Source organism: Salmo trutta, chromosome 12 (assembly GCF_901001165.1).
Source record: "Salmo trutta chromosome 12, fSalTru1.1, whole genome shotgun sequence".
In the NCBI taxonomy this organism is placed as follows: domain Eukaryota; kingdom Metazoa; phylum Chordata; class Actinopteri; order Salmoniformes; family Salmonidae; genus Salmo; species Salmo trutta.
In genome coordinates, this window is record NC_042968.1 from 1,987,382 (window position 1) to 2,002,602 (window position 15,221).

Sequence of the window (15,221 nt, forward strand, 5' to 3'; positions counted from 1 at the left end):
CAAAAGCGCAAATGTGTTTCAGCCTGGGGCTGCCTCGATATCATTCAGCTTTTTCCCGGGCTCTGAGAGCCTATGGGAGCCGTAGGAAGTGTCACGTTACAGCAAAGATCCTCAGTCTTCAATAAACAGAGACAAGAAGAACAAGATCTTGTCAGAGAGGGCACTTCCTGTAAGGAATCTTCTCAGGTTTTTGCCTGCCATATGAGTTCTGTTATACTCACAGTATGCATATATATGCATATTCTAGTTACTGGGTAGGAGTAGTAACCAGATTAAATCGGGTACGTTTTTTATCCGGCCGTGTAAATACTGCCCCCTAGCCCTAACAGGTTAAGGCCATTAGACTGCTAAACAGCCATCACTAGCACATTAGAGGCAGCTGCCTATAGAAATAGTTTAGGAATCACTGGCCACTTTTAGAAATGGATCACTAGACACTTTAATAATGTTCCGTATCTAGCATTACTCATCTCATACGTGTAAACTGCACTCTATACTATTATACAGTATCTTTGAAACACTTTTAATTGTGTTAACATATTGCATCACCCATTTCATACAGTCACAGTCAGAAGTTTACATACTCCTTAGCCAAATACGTTCAAATGAAAAACGGCTTGCAAGCCTCCCCCTTTTTCCTCCAAACATAATGATGGTTATTATGGCCAAACAATTCTATTTTTGTTTCATCAGACCAGAGGACATTTCTCCAAAAAAGTACAATCTTTGCCCAATGTGCAGTTGGAAATCGTAGTCTGGCTTTTTTATGGCGGTTTTGGAGCAGTGGGTTCTTCCTTGCTGAGCGGCCTTTCAGGTTATGTCGATATAGGACTCGTTTTACTGTGGATATAGCTACTTTTGTACCTGTTTCCTCCAGCATCTTCACGAGGTCCTTTGCTGTTGTTCTAGGATTGATTTGCACTTTTCGCACCAAAGTACATTCACCTCTAGGAGACAGAACGCGTCTCCTTCCTGAGCGGTATGACGGCTGCGTGGTCCCATGTGGTTTATACTTGCGTACTATTGTTTGTACAGATGAACGTGGTACCTTCAGGCGTTTGAAAATAGCTCCCAAATATGAACCAGACTTGTGGAGGTCTACAATTTTTTTCTGAGGTCTTGGCTGATTTCTTTTGATTTTCCCATGATGTCAAACAAAGAGGCACTGAGTTTGAAGGTAGGCCTTGAAATACATCCACAGGTGTACATCCAATTGACTCAAATCATGTAAATTAGCCTACCAGAAGCTTCTAAAGCCATGACATCATTTTCTAAGTGTATGTAAACTTCTGACTTCAACTGTATGTATATACTGTATTGTATTCTATACTACACTACAGACTGTTAAACAGCCATCTCCAGCACATCAGAGGCTGCTGCCTATAGACATAGATTAGTGCCTTAGACCACTGCGCCACTCGGGAGGCCTGTATAAATATTCTTATTCCATTCCTTACTTTACGTGTATTTTGGGTATATGTTGTGAAACTGTTAGATATTACTTGTTAGATATTACTGTACTGTTGGAGCTAGAAGCACAAGCATTTCGCTACACCTGCAATAACATCTGCTAAACACATGTATGTGACCAATAAACTTTGATTTGATTCTCTACCACAGTGTTTCCCAACCCTGGTCCTCGAGTACCACCAACAGTACATAGTTTTGTTGTAGGCCTTGACAAAACATTCATTCAACTCATTGAGGGCTTGATGATTAGTTGAATCAGGTGTGCTTGTCCAGGGTTACAACAAAAATGTGTACAGTTGGGGGTACTCGAGGCCCAGGGTTGGGAAACACTGCTCTACCAGACTTTCAGCTCCCACATTGACATTTCAGAAACTTGTGAATGTGGGGGCACATTATCTACCTTCAGAAATCCCCACATGCGGGCATCAGACACACAGCCTATACGTACCATCAACACTTCTCCCGCATACGAGGACAGCGACTGTCAAGCTGCACTGTCACAATCCACCACCTACCACCCCTATGATGCTATGACGACCATCATAATCTCCTGTTCTTTTATTCACTGACTGAGATCTCATCTCTGGAGAGGGACGGAGTCAGACTGCGTTGGCCTGCTATCCTCATCTGAACCCAGCACAGTATTAGCACAACTATGTCACACACACACACACACACACACACACACACACACACACACACACACACACACACACACACACACACACACACACACACACACCTGTATGTGGTGAAGGAAATATGCAACTCCTCCATTGTGACTGCCCTGAGGTGCCGTTAATATAGTGACCCCATTCACTCACGGGAGAGCAGGTGAGAGCAGGCAGTGAGGGATGGAGGGAGGGAGGGAAGAAAGAGAGTGGGGTGGGAGTGACAGTATGGCGATCAGCTACTTGACCTGAGAGTGATAAGTCACAAGCATTGTGACCGCATAACAGGTTGACATGTTAGTGACAATGAACCACAGGGGGAGGTCAGGGGAGCAAGCTACTGCATATAAAGAGGGTTGAATAGCACTGCTGAAGAATATACTGTAAGGGTTGAATAGACGTGAGGGGCAATGCCTATGGAGGTTTTGCATCTTCCAGCCTCTCATATCTGTAAATGTCTGTCATGTCTGTGGTGTCTTGGAATAAACAGACAGTCAGTTCCACAAAGAACAATTAAGTACTTTTCTATTCTATTACTTAGTGTGGACGGTGACATACTGTAGCAGTTTAAATATACAATAGATAGCAGGTAGCTCAAGGGCAGTGGAAACAAATAGGCATTGCACTAGTTCCTTGAACATTCTGTATCAACAAATAAATCCATCATCCTGAAGAAGTAAGAACTGTAAAAGAAAACAAACATCCTGTTGCAGTGATAGAAAAAAATACTAATCTGTGTAACGTTTTCAAAGGTGTCTGACTCATCCCAAACAGCCATTCATCTTCTTAATGGCAGTCTTGCCGAGCTCTTAATTGGAGCACTAACAAGCACCAGTCTTTTAAACAGATACACTGGCGGAGTGTGTGTGAGTGTGTGACGGGGTCCTTGTGCACAGTGAGGGGAGGGTGTGTGCAAGTGCGTGTGTGCAATTTGTCTTTCTGTGATTCATCACATCCTATCTCCTCGACTCCTTCCGAACTATATTGGAGAAGGTCCACGGTCACGCCCCTCTGACATTCTTCTCTGATGGTTTATAAGGAGGCAAGGAGAGACGATGCTAGGAATCAAGGAACGTTGAATTGAAATTCCTCAATGTTGACCAAACAGGAAATCTGCTAGGAGGCTATAAGCAACAGCCCTGCTTAGTCGATACAGAGCAAGCATCTTTAGGTGATCTTCGATTGTGTGATGAGGTTGAATGGGGGCAGGGAGGTAGAAGATGCCCTTAGACACATCTAGAATCAGCTAGATCTAAAATTGTAACCTTGAAACTCACACTCTGTTCGATTTGTTTACTATCAAAGAGTGTGGGCACCAAGCAAAATGTAAATTGTGGAAACATTTAAAAGTACTAACGTTAGTGTCAAGGGGCAAAGTCCTCCAACTTTAATGGGGACCAGTGTGAGCTGTGAATACTGTGTGGGCAGTGATGTTGTAACAGGTAGTAGCTGGGTCGTGTTCAATAGGCACAAAATGGAAGAAACTGTCCAAAACGAGCAGGTCCAATAACAAACACCTGTTTCTGTTTTTGGTTGCACAACGTTTTGAAATCTTAACTTGGGATATCTGTGCACTGCTAGGGAGCAGAAAGAAAGAAAGAAAGAAAGAAAGAAAGAAAGAAAGAAAGAAAGAAAGAAAGAAAGAAAGAAAGAAAGAAAGGCTTGCTCAGTCATAGATACACAGCACAAAAAAAGGCAGGGAGACATGTGGCCATGTCTCAACTCACAACATGCAGCTGGCTGTGTCTATCACAAACAAAGCATCCAACACCATAAGTGAGCCTGAGTATTGCGCTGTAAATAGAGATGGTTCATTCGCGATTGACCTCCCGGATAGTCTGAACACGAGAAAAACTTAGAGCAAAAACACACACACGCACAAGCTCCTTCCCACACACACGCTGACACACTCCTTTCATCAAACACCCTGTCTCCTTCTCAGTTCCGTCCCGACCCTGTTAATGGTTTAATGCGAAGCCCGCTGGCCTTTTCTTTATTTATTTATTTGGCGAGCCTCCCACTCGGAGGGCATTTATCAAAGCTCACTTCACTCCTCCGCCCATCCCTCCATCCTCCCATCCTCCTCTCATCCCCCATCTGCCATGACAGGGTTACTGAGGGGATTTCTTTCTCTTTGTTTTTCTTTCCCTCTCCTTCTCTCTCGCTCTCGCCTTCTAGTAAGGAAAAGAAAGTGGAGCCCTGTAAAATATTTATCGATTGGTTGAAGTAATGCAATAAAGCTTGTCTCTGCGATTGTCAGGTGGGGAGAGAGGGAGAAGGGCTAGGCACAGCTCAATCAGGTTAGTTGTCCTGGTGAGTGAGGAGAGGATGAGGAGGAGGTGAGACAGGGCCTACATGTATTAGTACATGTAGGTGGATCCTTCTTCCTAGCCTCCAATATGGAAGTTTGAGGGGAGGGTTTTCAAAGATATTTTGCTATGTGTACCATACCTGGATGTACCAAAATGGACAACAAATGGATAAAGTACCTTTAAGAATATAACATCTAATTAACATATATATAAAAATGTTGTGCTTTTGCGATTCCGCTTTACTTCACCTTTTTTAAAGGAGTGGGGCAGTATTTTTTTCTATTAGATAGGATAAAGACAGATTGGAAAGAAAGGAGGAGAGATTATGCTGAAATAGCAGTGGACTGGATTGGAACCCATGCTGTAGCAGTTTAGACCCATTTTCTTGCCACGTCAGGAAAAGTTGGACACAATACGAAATCTGAAAAATCTTTGTTTACCTAGCAGTGTATATACAGTATTTATACAACGGAGTCGGTCTAATCCTAAACGCTGATTAGTTAAAACTACTTTCCAGCCGGTGTCTATTCTACAAATGACCACCGGCTAAATCTATGACGCTTAAATGCCTATTTACTCTGTTCCCTCTGTCTCATCAGCCCAGCCAGGCATTTATAAACTTGATCTCCACTATAAAAAGCATCTAGACATTATCTCACATTTCTTTTAGACTAACATTTAGTTTCCAACAGCGGAGATGTGTATAAACCTTGCTGTCTGTCTCTACGACATTTGCAACATTGTCTCAATATTCAAATTAAATCTCCAGCTGTCCCATAGTAAGTGTCGGGACAAGACAACCAGGCAGCGTTTCTCAGCCAGTAGAAATGTGCAGCTAATTTGCAGTCTTTCCAGCTTCAGTTTGAAGTGATTGTGTTAGCTGTGCTGTTGGCTAGCGGCTATGAACAACAATGTCCTGACGAGAGAGCACATTTTCTATGCCAGGTGAAATCGCGCCTCATTAGCTCATTGTTATGGATGTAACCAAATAAATGTCACTAGAGAACAGGTAAAACAAATGCAAATGTGGCTACTTATTCTGTTATTCTGGCTGCACTTTTTGACGTGACTGCAAGTTAGCCATAGTTGGCTAGCTAGCAAGCAAGGGATCAGAATATTGCCAGCCAGTATGGCAATGGAACATTTAGAAGAAACGACTGGGTTGCGTCCATAGATACAGAACAAAAAGGCAACCAAACCGATAGAACGACCAAACCGATAGAACGAATGACCAGCCGGCTTGGGTAGCAACCCTAGATTTGTATTGGGACTATATCTTGTGGAAGAATGAAATAGTATTAGTAAATTAATCAAAATATAATTTTTTATTAAAATATGTCAATCATTATTTGAATAGGTTGGTAAACCATTTTAATGAGCTGCGTTTGAAGTTGCATGTGAACATTTAAGTGATACTACCTGAGAAGCCGGTGTTTGGAGGATATATTGGCACGGTTTGTCGGCCCTTGGTCCTAACACCCGTGCCAATATATCCTCCAAACACCAGCTTCTCAGGCATTATCACTTAAATGTTCACATGCAACTTCAAATGCATCTCATTAAAATGAACAAACACGTAAAGCAGATGTCAGAGAATGAATTAATGACCTAGCACGCCAGTGAAGCAAGATAAAATATATATCACAAATATATACTGCTCAAAAAAATAAAGGGAACACTTAAACAACACATCTTAGATCTGAATGAAAGAAATAATCTTATTAAATACTTTTTTCTTTACATAGTTGAATGTGCTGACAACAAAATCACACAAAAATAATCAATGGAAATCCAATTTATCAACCCATGGAGGTCTGGATTTGGAGTCACACTCAAAATTAAAGTGGAAAACCACACTACAGGCTGATCCAACTTTGATGTAATGTCCTTAAAACAAGTCAAAATGAGGCTCAGTAGTGTGTGTGGCCTCCACGTGCCTGTATGACCTTCCTACAACACCTGGGCATGCTCCTGAGGAGGTGGCAGATGGTCTCCTGAGGGATCTCCTCCCAGACCTGGACTAAAGCATCCGCCAACTCCTGGACAGTCTGTGGTGCAACGTAGTGTTGGTGGATGGAGCGAGCGAGACATGATGTCCCAGATGTGCTCAATTGGATTCAGGTCTGGGGAACGGGCGGGCCAGTCCATAGCATCAATGCCTTCCTCTTGCAGGAACTGCTGACACACTCCAGCCACATGAGGTCAAGCATTGTCTTGCATTAGGAGGAACCCAGGGCCAACCGCACCAGCATATGGTCTCACAAGGGGTCTGAGGATCTCATCTCGGTACCTAATGGCAGTCAGGCTACCTCTGGCGAGCACATGGAGGGCTGTGCGGCCCCCCAAAGAAATGCCACCCCACACCATGACTGACCCACCACCAAACCGGTCATGCTGTATGATGTTGCAGACAGCAGAACGTTCTCCACGGCGTCTCCAGACTCTGTTATGTCTGTCACGTGCTCAGTGTGAACCTGCTTTCATCTGTGAAGAGCACAGGGCTCCAGTGGCGAATTTGTCAATCTTGGTGTTCTCTGGCAAATGCCAAACGTCCTGCACGGTGTTGGGCTGTAAGCACAACCCCCACCTGTGGACACCGGGCCCTCATACCACCCTCATGGAGTCTGTCATGCACATTTGTGGCCTGCTGGAGGTCATTTTGCAGGGCTCTGGCAGTGCTCCTCCTGCTCCTCCTTGCACAAAGGCGGAGGTAGCGGTCCTGCTGCTGGGTTGTTGCCCTCCTACAGCCTCCTCCAAGTCTCCTGATGTACTGGCCTGTCTCCTGGTAGCGCCTCCATGCTCTGGACACTACGCTGACAGACACAGCAAACCTTCTTGCCACAGCTTGCATTGATGTGCCATCCTGGATGAGCTGCACTACCTGAGCCACTTGTGTGGGTTGTAGACTCCGTCTCATGCTACCACTAGAGTGAAAGCTCCGCCAGCATTCAAAAGTGACCAAAACATCAGCCAGGAAGCATAGGAACTGAGAAGTGGTCTGTGGTCCCCACCTGCAGAACCACTCCTTTATTGGGGGTGTCTTGCTAATTGCCTATAATTTCCACCTGTTGTCTATTCCATTTGCAGAACAGCATGTGACATTTATTGTCAATCAGTGTTGTTTTCTAAGTGAACAGTTTGATTTCACAGAAGTGTGATTGACTTGGAGTTACATTGTGTTGTTTAAGTGTTCCCTTTATTTTTTTGAGCAGTGTATATATTTATACATCACAAATATAGCTAGATGAACATAGCTATAGCCATCAGTCTTGTGTGTTTTCATGGTCATCACTCACTCACTGTTAAGTTTGTCAAGGTCATTGCATGGGGTTGTTCAATGACATACATGTATTTGTTTGAAATCTATCACCTGATGGTTTCAATTCAGAGAGACAAAAAATAATGTTTTGTTGAAAAACACTTTATTTCCAACATAGTTGTAATGTACTGCACTGACACAAATTACTGATGATTGGTTGAAAGAAATTGATAATAAGAACATTGTTGGAGATGTACTATTAGATTTCAGTGCAGCCTTTGATATTATTGACCATAACCTGTTGTTGAAAAAATGAATGTGTTATGGCTTTTCAACCTCAGAAATTTCTGAATACACGATATGGCAATCTAATAGAACACCGAGTTTTCTTTAATGAAAGCTTCTCTAATGTTAAACATGTAAAGTGTGGTGTACCACTGGGCAGCTCTCTTTGCCCTCTATTTTTTTCTATTTTTTACCAATGACCTGCCACTTGCATTAAACAAAGCCTATGTGTCCATGTATGCTGATGATTCAACCCTATACGCACCAGCAACCACAGCTAGTGAAATCACTTCAACCCTAAACAAAAAGTTGCAGTCAGTTTTAGAATAGGGGTTGCAGTACTAAACTGGTCCTGAACATCTCTACAACTAAGAGCATTGTATTAGGTACAAATCATTCCTTAAGTTCTAGACCTCAGCTGAATCTGATAATGAATGGTGTGGCTGTCGAGCAAATTGAGGAGACTAAATTACTTGGTGTTACCTTAGATTGTAAAGTGTCATGGTCAAAACATATTGATTCAATGTTTGAAAAGATGGGGGGAGGAACGTCCGTAATAAAGAAGTACTCTGCTTTTTTGACACCACACTCCACAAAGCAAGTCCTGCAGGCACTAGTTTCATCTTATCTTGACTTTTGTCAAGTCATATGGTCAAGTGCTGCAACAAAGGACCTAGTTAAGCTGCAGCTGGCCCAGAACAGAGTGCCATGTTTTCCTCTTCATTGTAATCAGAGGGCTAATACTACACATGCCAGTCTCTCTTGGCTAAGAGTTGAGGAATGACTGACTGCATCGCTTCTTGTTTTTATAAGAAACAATGTGTTGGAAATGTCTAATTGTTTGCAAAGTCAACTTACACACAACACTGACACACACACTTACGCCACCAGACATGCCATCAAGGGTCTCTTCCCAGGTCCAGAACAAATTCAAGGAAACGTACAGTATTATACAGAGCCATCATTGCATAGAATTCCCTTCCATCTCACATAGCACAAGTGAACAGCAAACGTGGTTTAAAAAAACGAATAAAACAACACCACACAGCACAATGAATCTCCCCATGTGACCTACTTTTTGTGTGTATGTACTGACATGCATGTGTAACTGATACATACACACAGACACACTACATGTTCATGTTTAAATGTATGTCAATCGTAAAGTATTTTGTCTGTAGTGGGTTTTTTTTCGTTACGTTTCGGAACCCAGTAAGACTAGCTGTAGCAATTGGTGTCGGCTAATAGGGATCCAAATAAAATAAAATTAGCCTCACTCTCAGGATTACTGCTAGGTTTTACACAGTCAAATTAAATAAATACATGTTTAATAAAGAACTGTACAAATGATACACTTGACATCAATATATATAAATATATATATATTTTATAAATCAGTACAGTAATATGAGATCTGTATGTAAAATATTTACATTTAACATTTTAGTTATTTTGCAGAGGGACTTACAGTTAGCTAGCTATCTTAAGATCAATGCACTAAGTGAGACAACCACATATACAGTCAAATATACAGAATACGAACATTCCATTCCAGCCAAACAATGGATATAAATCCATTTTAATACACATCTAAAATCTATTAATAAAAAATCTGAGAACAGTAAGCGTTTTCGAACGAAACTCTTCATGTGTTCCAGGGGAAGCGTCTTAGTCGGCTAGCTGAAACCATTCAGCAGTGCTTATCTTTCATGTTAATTTAGGATTAGCTGACGTTCACAACAGATGGCGTGGAAAAATTGGCTCACACTTGGAGCAATAATAAGTAACCTCGCTGTAACGGCTGTCTTCGTGAAGAGAGGACCAAGGTTGCATGCTCATCATTATATTTATTGAATGTGAACACCAAAAAACAATAAACAACGAAATGACAACAGGAAACAGTTTTGAATGCTACACCAACGCAATGCAAAAAACAACTACCCACAATTAACAAACAAAACACATCCCTATATATAGGACTCTCAATCAAAGGCAACTACAAACACCTGCCTTCAATTGAGAGTCCAACACTCAATTACCTAACATAGAAAATACTAAACTAGAAAGAACATAACCCAAAACCCGGAAATAATAAATCAAACACCCTTCTAAACAAACCACCACCCCGAACCACATAAAACAAATACCCTCTGCCATGTTCTGACCAAAGTACAATCACAAATAACCCCTATACTGGTCAGGATGTGACACTCGCTACCAGTAACCAGTTATTTTCAATGAAAGGAGACACGAGGAGACACACAACGACTTAACTGTCAGCAGCGAGTGAGCTAGCGACCATCATTGAAAATGTCCCAATATTATGCAAATTTCAGCTACGGAATCGCACGACAGCTGATTGGGGGAGGGCAGGTCTTACTAGTAGGCTTTGACATTGGCCAACAACAAAACTGCCATCATGCAAGCCGTTTGAAGGATATGCCCACAGGGAGTGATTTCAACAACTTGGGCCGGGATGACATTTCTGCTATGCATCATTGAAAGGCAATGTTATAGCGGGCGCGGAGATTGCATTCAAAGTAAACACTGCAGATGTCGGCTCAATCGGAAATTACCTTTAAACGTTCACTGTGCTACAACGTAGATCTTCCAGGGTCCGGATTGAATCCTGGCCTTGATTGCTAATTACTGCTCCAAGTCTGAGCGCTCTGTAAAACTACTGGAGATGTAGAATCTTAATTTGAGCCAGTTTGTTACAACAGGAAAATAATCATGGAACAAGAGGAAATGTGAATTATTATGTGGATTATAATTAAATGGACATTTTTCTGTAGGGCTTGATACATTGTAAATTAGGGCAAATCTGTCTGAAATGTTAAAGATGTCCTCCAGCGATTTTGAACTTTTACTGTTGAAAAGTGATATTCCAAGTATAAATACAGTAAAGTACACACACACTAAAGGTAAAAAAAAAAGGTTTACGCAAAATAGTGTTTATTTTAGACACACCTGCAAACTTCAACTTCAGTCCATGATGTCATTGGCATCCCCCTTTGCTTAAGGAGAAATAGAGAACAAAAGAGGAAAGGCCCACCCCCCACTTGACATATCTGGACCACTTATTGAGATGCGCCTTTGTTAAAATGGTGTAAAATAGTCATATGTTTGAAAAATGGAAGTTTTGGGATTTTTGAGGAATTTGTAATTCGCGCCACGCCTATCATTGGATATTGGAGCAGGTGTTCCGCTAGAGGAACGTCTAGATGTAAGAGGTTATTAAGAGGACATCTAGCATTTTAGCTAACCCTTCCCCTAGCCTTAATCCCTAACCTTAACCCTAACCCGTAGCTTAGCTAAAGTTAGCCACCTACCCACCTAGCTAATGTTCGCTACAACAAATTGGAATTCATAATATTATCATACATATTGCTATTTCATAACATATTTTATGGGGAGGGGGACAGGGGGAGCAGGAAGATGACTGCTGGTGGCTATTCATTATCCTGATTGTCTGGGGTAGAAGCTATTGGCCAGTCTATTAGTTTTAGCCATGATGCTCCTGTACTGCCCATGTCTGAGTGGTGGAAGCGGGGAGAACAGGCCGTGGCTCAGGTGGCTGAAGTCCCTGATGATGTTCTTGGCCTTCCTGTGACACCTTGTGTTGTAGGTGTCCTGGAGGGAAGGCAGTGTGCACCCAATGGTGCATTCTGCTGAGCGTACCATCCTTTATAGTGCCATGCGGTCAGCGTCGATAGAGTTGCTGTACCACGACAGTATGCTCTCGTGGTGCTCCTGTAGAAGACTGTGAAGGCCCTCGGGGTCAGGCCGAATTTATTCAGCCTCCCGAGGTTAAAGAGTAGCTATCATGCCTTCTTCACCACGGTGTCTGAGTGATTTGACCATTTCTGCTCCTCAGAGAAGTGTAGATCGAGGAACTTTACGTTTTTGATCGTCTCCATGGCAGCCCTGTTGATGAGAATGGGGGCATGCTCAGCCTGGTTCCACAATCAACTCCTTTGTTTTGCGACATTGAGGGAGAGGTTGTTTACCTGGCACCACACCGTCAGAATGCCTACCTCTTCCCTGTGGTCCATCTCGCCAGGTTGGGATAATGGGTTGTCAAGGGTTGATGAATCTGGTGCCACACTAGACAAGAAAAAACAACAGGAACAAAATTACAGTTAAGTACTAAAGTCTGTTTGTGTCTATGTGCTCGTCTGTATGCACACGTACAACGCGCATACATGCATCTGCGTGTTTGTGTGCATGAGGAAGATTGTACACTGGTAAGACAAAGAATGTGAAGTATCAACAAAAAGAAAGAGCAAATGTTTATACTCTTGTCTGTGTTCACAAGGTGCATGTTTGTGTGTATTCAGTTGTTGTCTGATTTCAATGTTGTGTTTTTTAACCCAATCTCAGGGTACATTCTTAGAAATATGGGTACGGTATTGTTCCCTGGGGAACCAAAAAAGGTACACAAGGATCTCACATGGTGTAATTCGCTATCTGAGTGGATAAAGAGTATAATGGTACATTTGCGTACTCCATATTTTCAATGTTAAGGTACATATTTTGTTTACCCTCAATACGGTACAATGCTGATTTTTTTAAGGAACTTAAGGCGTTGTCACTGGGGTAGTACCCTAAAAAGGCACATTTGTACCATTATTATCATTATCATATTCCCCAGCATGCACTACCGCAGGTAAAAAAAAATGGCATTGTTTTTAATATCTGTGTTTGTGCATGTACATTGATTGATTAATCTTATGCTACACAAAGATAAATAATATACAGTTTTCTAAACTAGGGCACTTCCTGTATGGAATCTTCTCAGGTTTTGGCCTGCCATATGAGTTCTGTTATACTCACAGACACCATTCAAACAGTTTTAGAAACTTTAGGGTGTTTTCTATCCAAATCATAATCATAATAATTATATGCATATTCTAGTTTCTGGGCAGGAGTAATAACCAGATTAAATCGGGTACATGTTTTATCCGGCCGTGAAAATACTGCCCCCTATCCTAAACAGGTTAATGTAACTTTCAGGTAGGGTTGCAAAATTCTGGTAACTTTTCCAAATTTCCCAGCGTTCCAGAAGTCCCAGTTGGAAGATTCCTGGAAACGGGAGGGAATAAGCAGGAAATCATTCAACCAGGATCTTTTTTAAATCTGGGAGCCTACTTACAGACCTGATGTGGCCTGTAAACCATTAGTTTCAGGCCACTGTATTAGGGTAAAACTAGGCCTCAAAATAAGGTCTTATGAGATATGCAATCATAAAGTGTAATTATAATGATAACATACGCCTAGGAACTCACTTGGTAAAGGCCACAGGACTGAAAATGAACAAATTCAACAACCATGTCTCTGTCACTAACATACACAATCATGGGTGGTAACTCTACAATTTACTTAGCAAGACATGCATACTGTGGAATTATATTGTAGGCGTGGTTTGTGGGGCATGGCTTTCAGATTGTTATTTTTGGCCACCAATGAGTGGAAATGTTGTACAAGTTTAAGTGGTCTATGGTGGAGGTGCATTTTTACAAGGGGAAAAGGGCTTTGTTACTGTGGTGGTACTATACAGTATAAAGGCACAAAGCCTGCTTTTGTACCTGTGGAGAAAAGTACTCTCTAAGGTATGAACTGGGGTACAATTATGTACCTATAACTAAAAGAACAAAGGAGGACCTTCCAGGGTGCCACCCATGTGACAAGCGGTTGTAGCCCTTTATTTCTGAGAGTATATATGTTTATTTTCCCTTTCACCTGAGGACACTTTCCTTTATTTCTGCACCCAGCTGAGATTTGTAAATAATATATTGGGTTCTCCTAAACACAAGCAGTAGTGGTATTTCAATGCATAACTTAGGTTAGTGGCTTTCTCCCTAGCTCTCGGCTGCCCACCTTGAGATTATATTATCCTAACACCAGGGTGTGATGAAAATAATATACAGTACTTAATATGTATATTGTATGCATGTAAAGTCAAAGTATACGCCTCACATACAAATAAATCACAAGGTACCGACATTAACGTAAAGAGACAGATACACACACTTACAAACACATACACCCCCTCCAAAACCCCTGAACTTATCCCTGGCCCTCTTTTCTGCCTCCACATCTAGGTTCCCTGAATGTGTGGCTGAGGGTGAAGAGCATCGCCTCTGTGGGCGATCGGGTCTGGACTCTGGATGGGAACCAGGGTCCTGACTGGATTCAGGCCAATATCAACGTCAACCCCAGTGGACCCTTCCAGGTACAGCTTTCCGCGAGTATGCCTAGACAAAAATGTACCCTATTGACAAAATATCCACACGATTGCTTTATATCTGCATCCTTGGAAAACCTTGTTTTAAAAGTTGTAGTTTTCAAATAAACTTGAGAGTAAGAAACTTTCACAGCACATTGGAGGGGGATAACTACTTTCACTTTACTTTCAATGTAAAAAATGTAATGAACAAAAACTCTGATGCAAGGTTTTTATAGGACACTGATGGTTTTTGTAGAAAATGGGTAATCCACAGAATGTCCAGTGCTTTAATGTACAAAATGAAGTTTTGGAAAAATATATAATAATCTAAATCTTTTTGGTGGGCACGCTATGGAGGTCCACTCGGCTCCACAAGAGCCTCCGTTGCACCTTACTCCCACTATGGTGTCTGGCGGGCTGAAGTGCTGACTCAGTGTGCTGTGTGTGTAGTGTGCAGTGATTACCACTCAGGGCTCCGTCTCATCTCCCCAGGATGCCCGTTTATGCTGAGTCAAGTGTGTGTGTGTGTGTGTGTGTGCATGTGCGTTCTTGAGTGTGTTGGTGCGCATGCATGTGTGACTGTCTTGAGTGTGTGTATGTATCTGGGTCAGTAAGAGTGTGGATATAAGGCTCTTTTGTGTGTTTACATGTGTGTGTTTGCACGCGTGTATTTACAGTAGAGGAATGTGTACATATGGGTTTGCCTGTCAGCAACCTTGCTTGTAGGCTGTCACTTCCCTCTAAGACTGCTTGTGTGTGTGTTGGTGGGTGTGTCTTTGTGTGTGCGTGTTTAAATACGTGGGATGTCCGCCTCTGAAAAAATCTCACAGCACACGCATTCACCTCGCCCCACCAGAGAGAGTGAGAGAAAGTGAAAGAATAAAATAATTAATCAAGCAACCCGTGACACCCAGCAACAACCCTATAGTCCAGAGTAACTACAAACTAGTCCAACGGTCCAATCTCAACCAGTTGTTTGCCACCTTGTCTTCTTC

The 15,221-nt window shown here is 42.2% G+C and overlaps 1 protein-coding gene across 2 annotated transcripts in view; it reads left to right on the top strand.

Annotated features, from left to right (window-relative positions):
• The window catches only part of LOC115202803 (MAM domain-containing glycosylphosphatidylinositol anchor protein 1), a 443,101-nt gene that overhangs the window by 394,285 nt on the left and 33,595 nt on the right, over positions 1-15,221 (top strand). For both annotated transcript variants that reach the window (XM_029766841.1, XM_029766842.1), the window contains exon 17: positions 14,102-14,232. In XM_029766841.1, the coding sequence (XP_029622701.1) occupies positions 14,102-14,232 (131 nt within the window). The remainder of the gene's footprint in view (positions 1-14,101; positions 14,233-15,221) is intronic.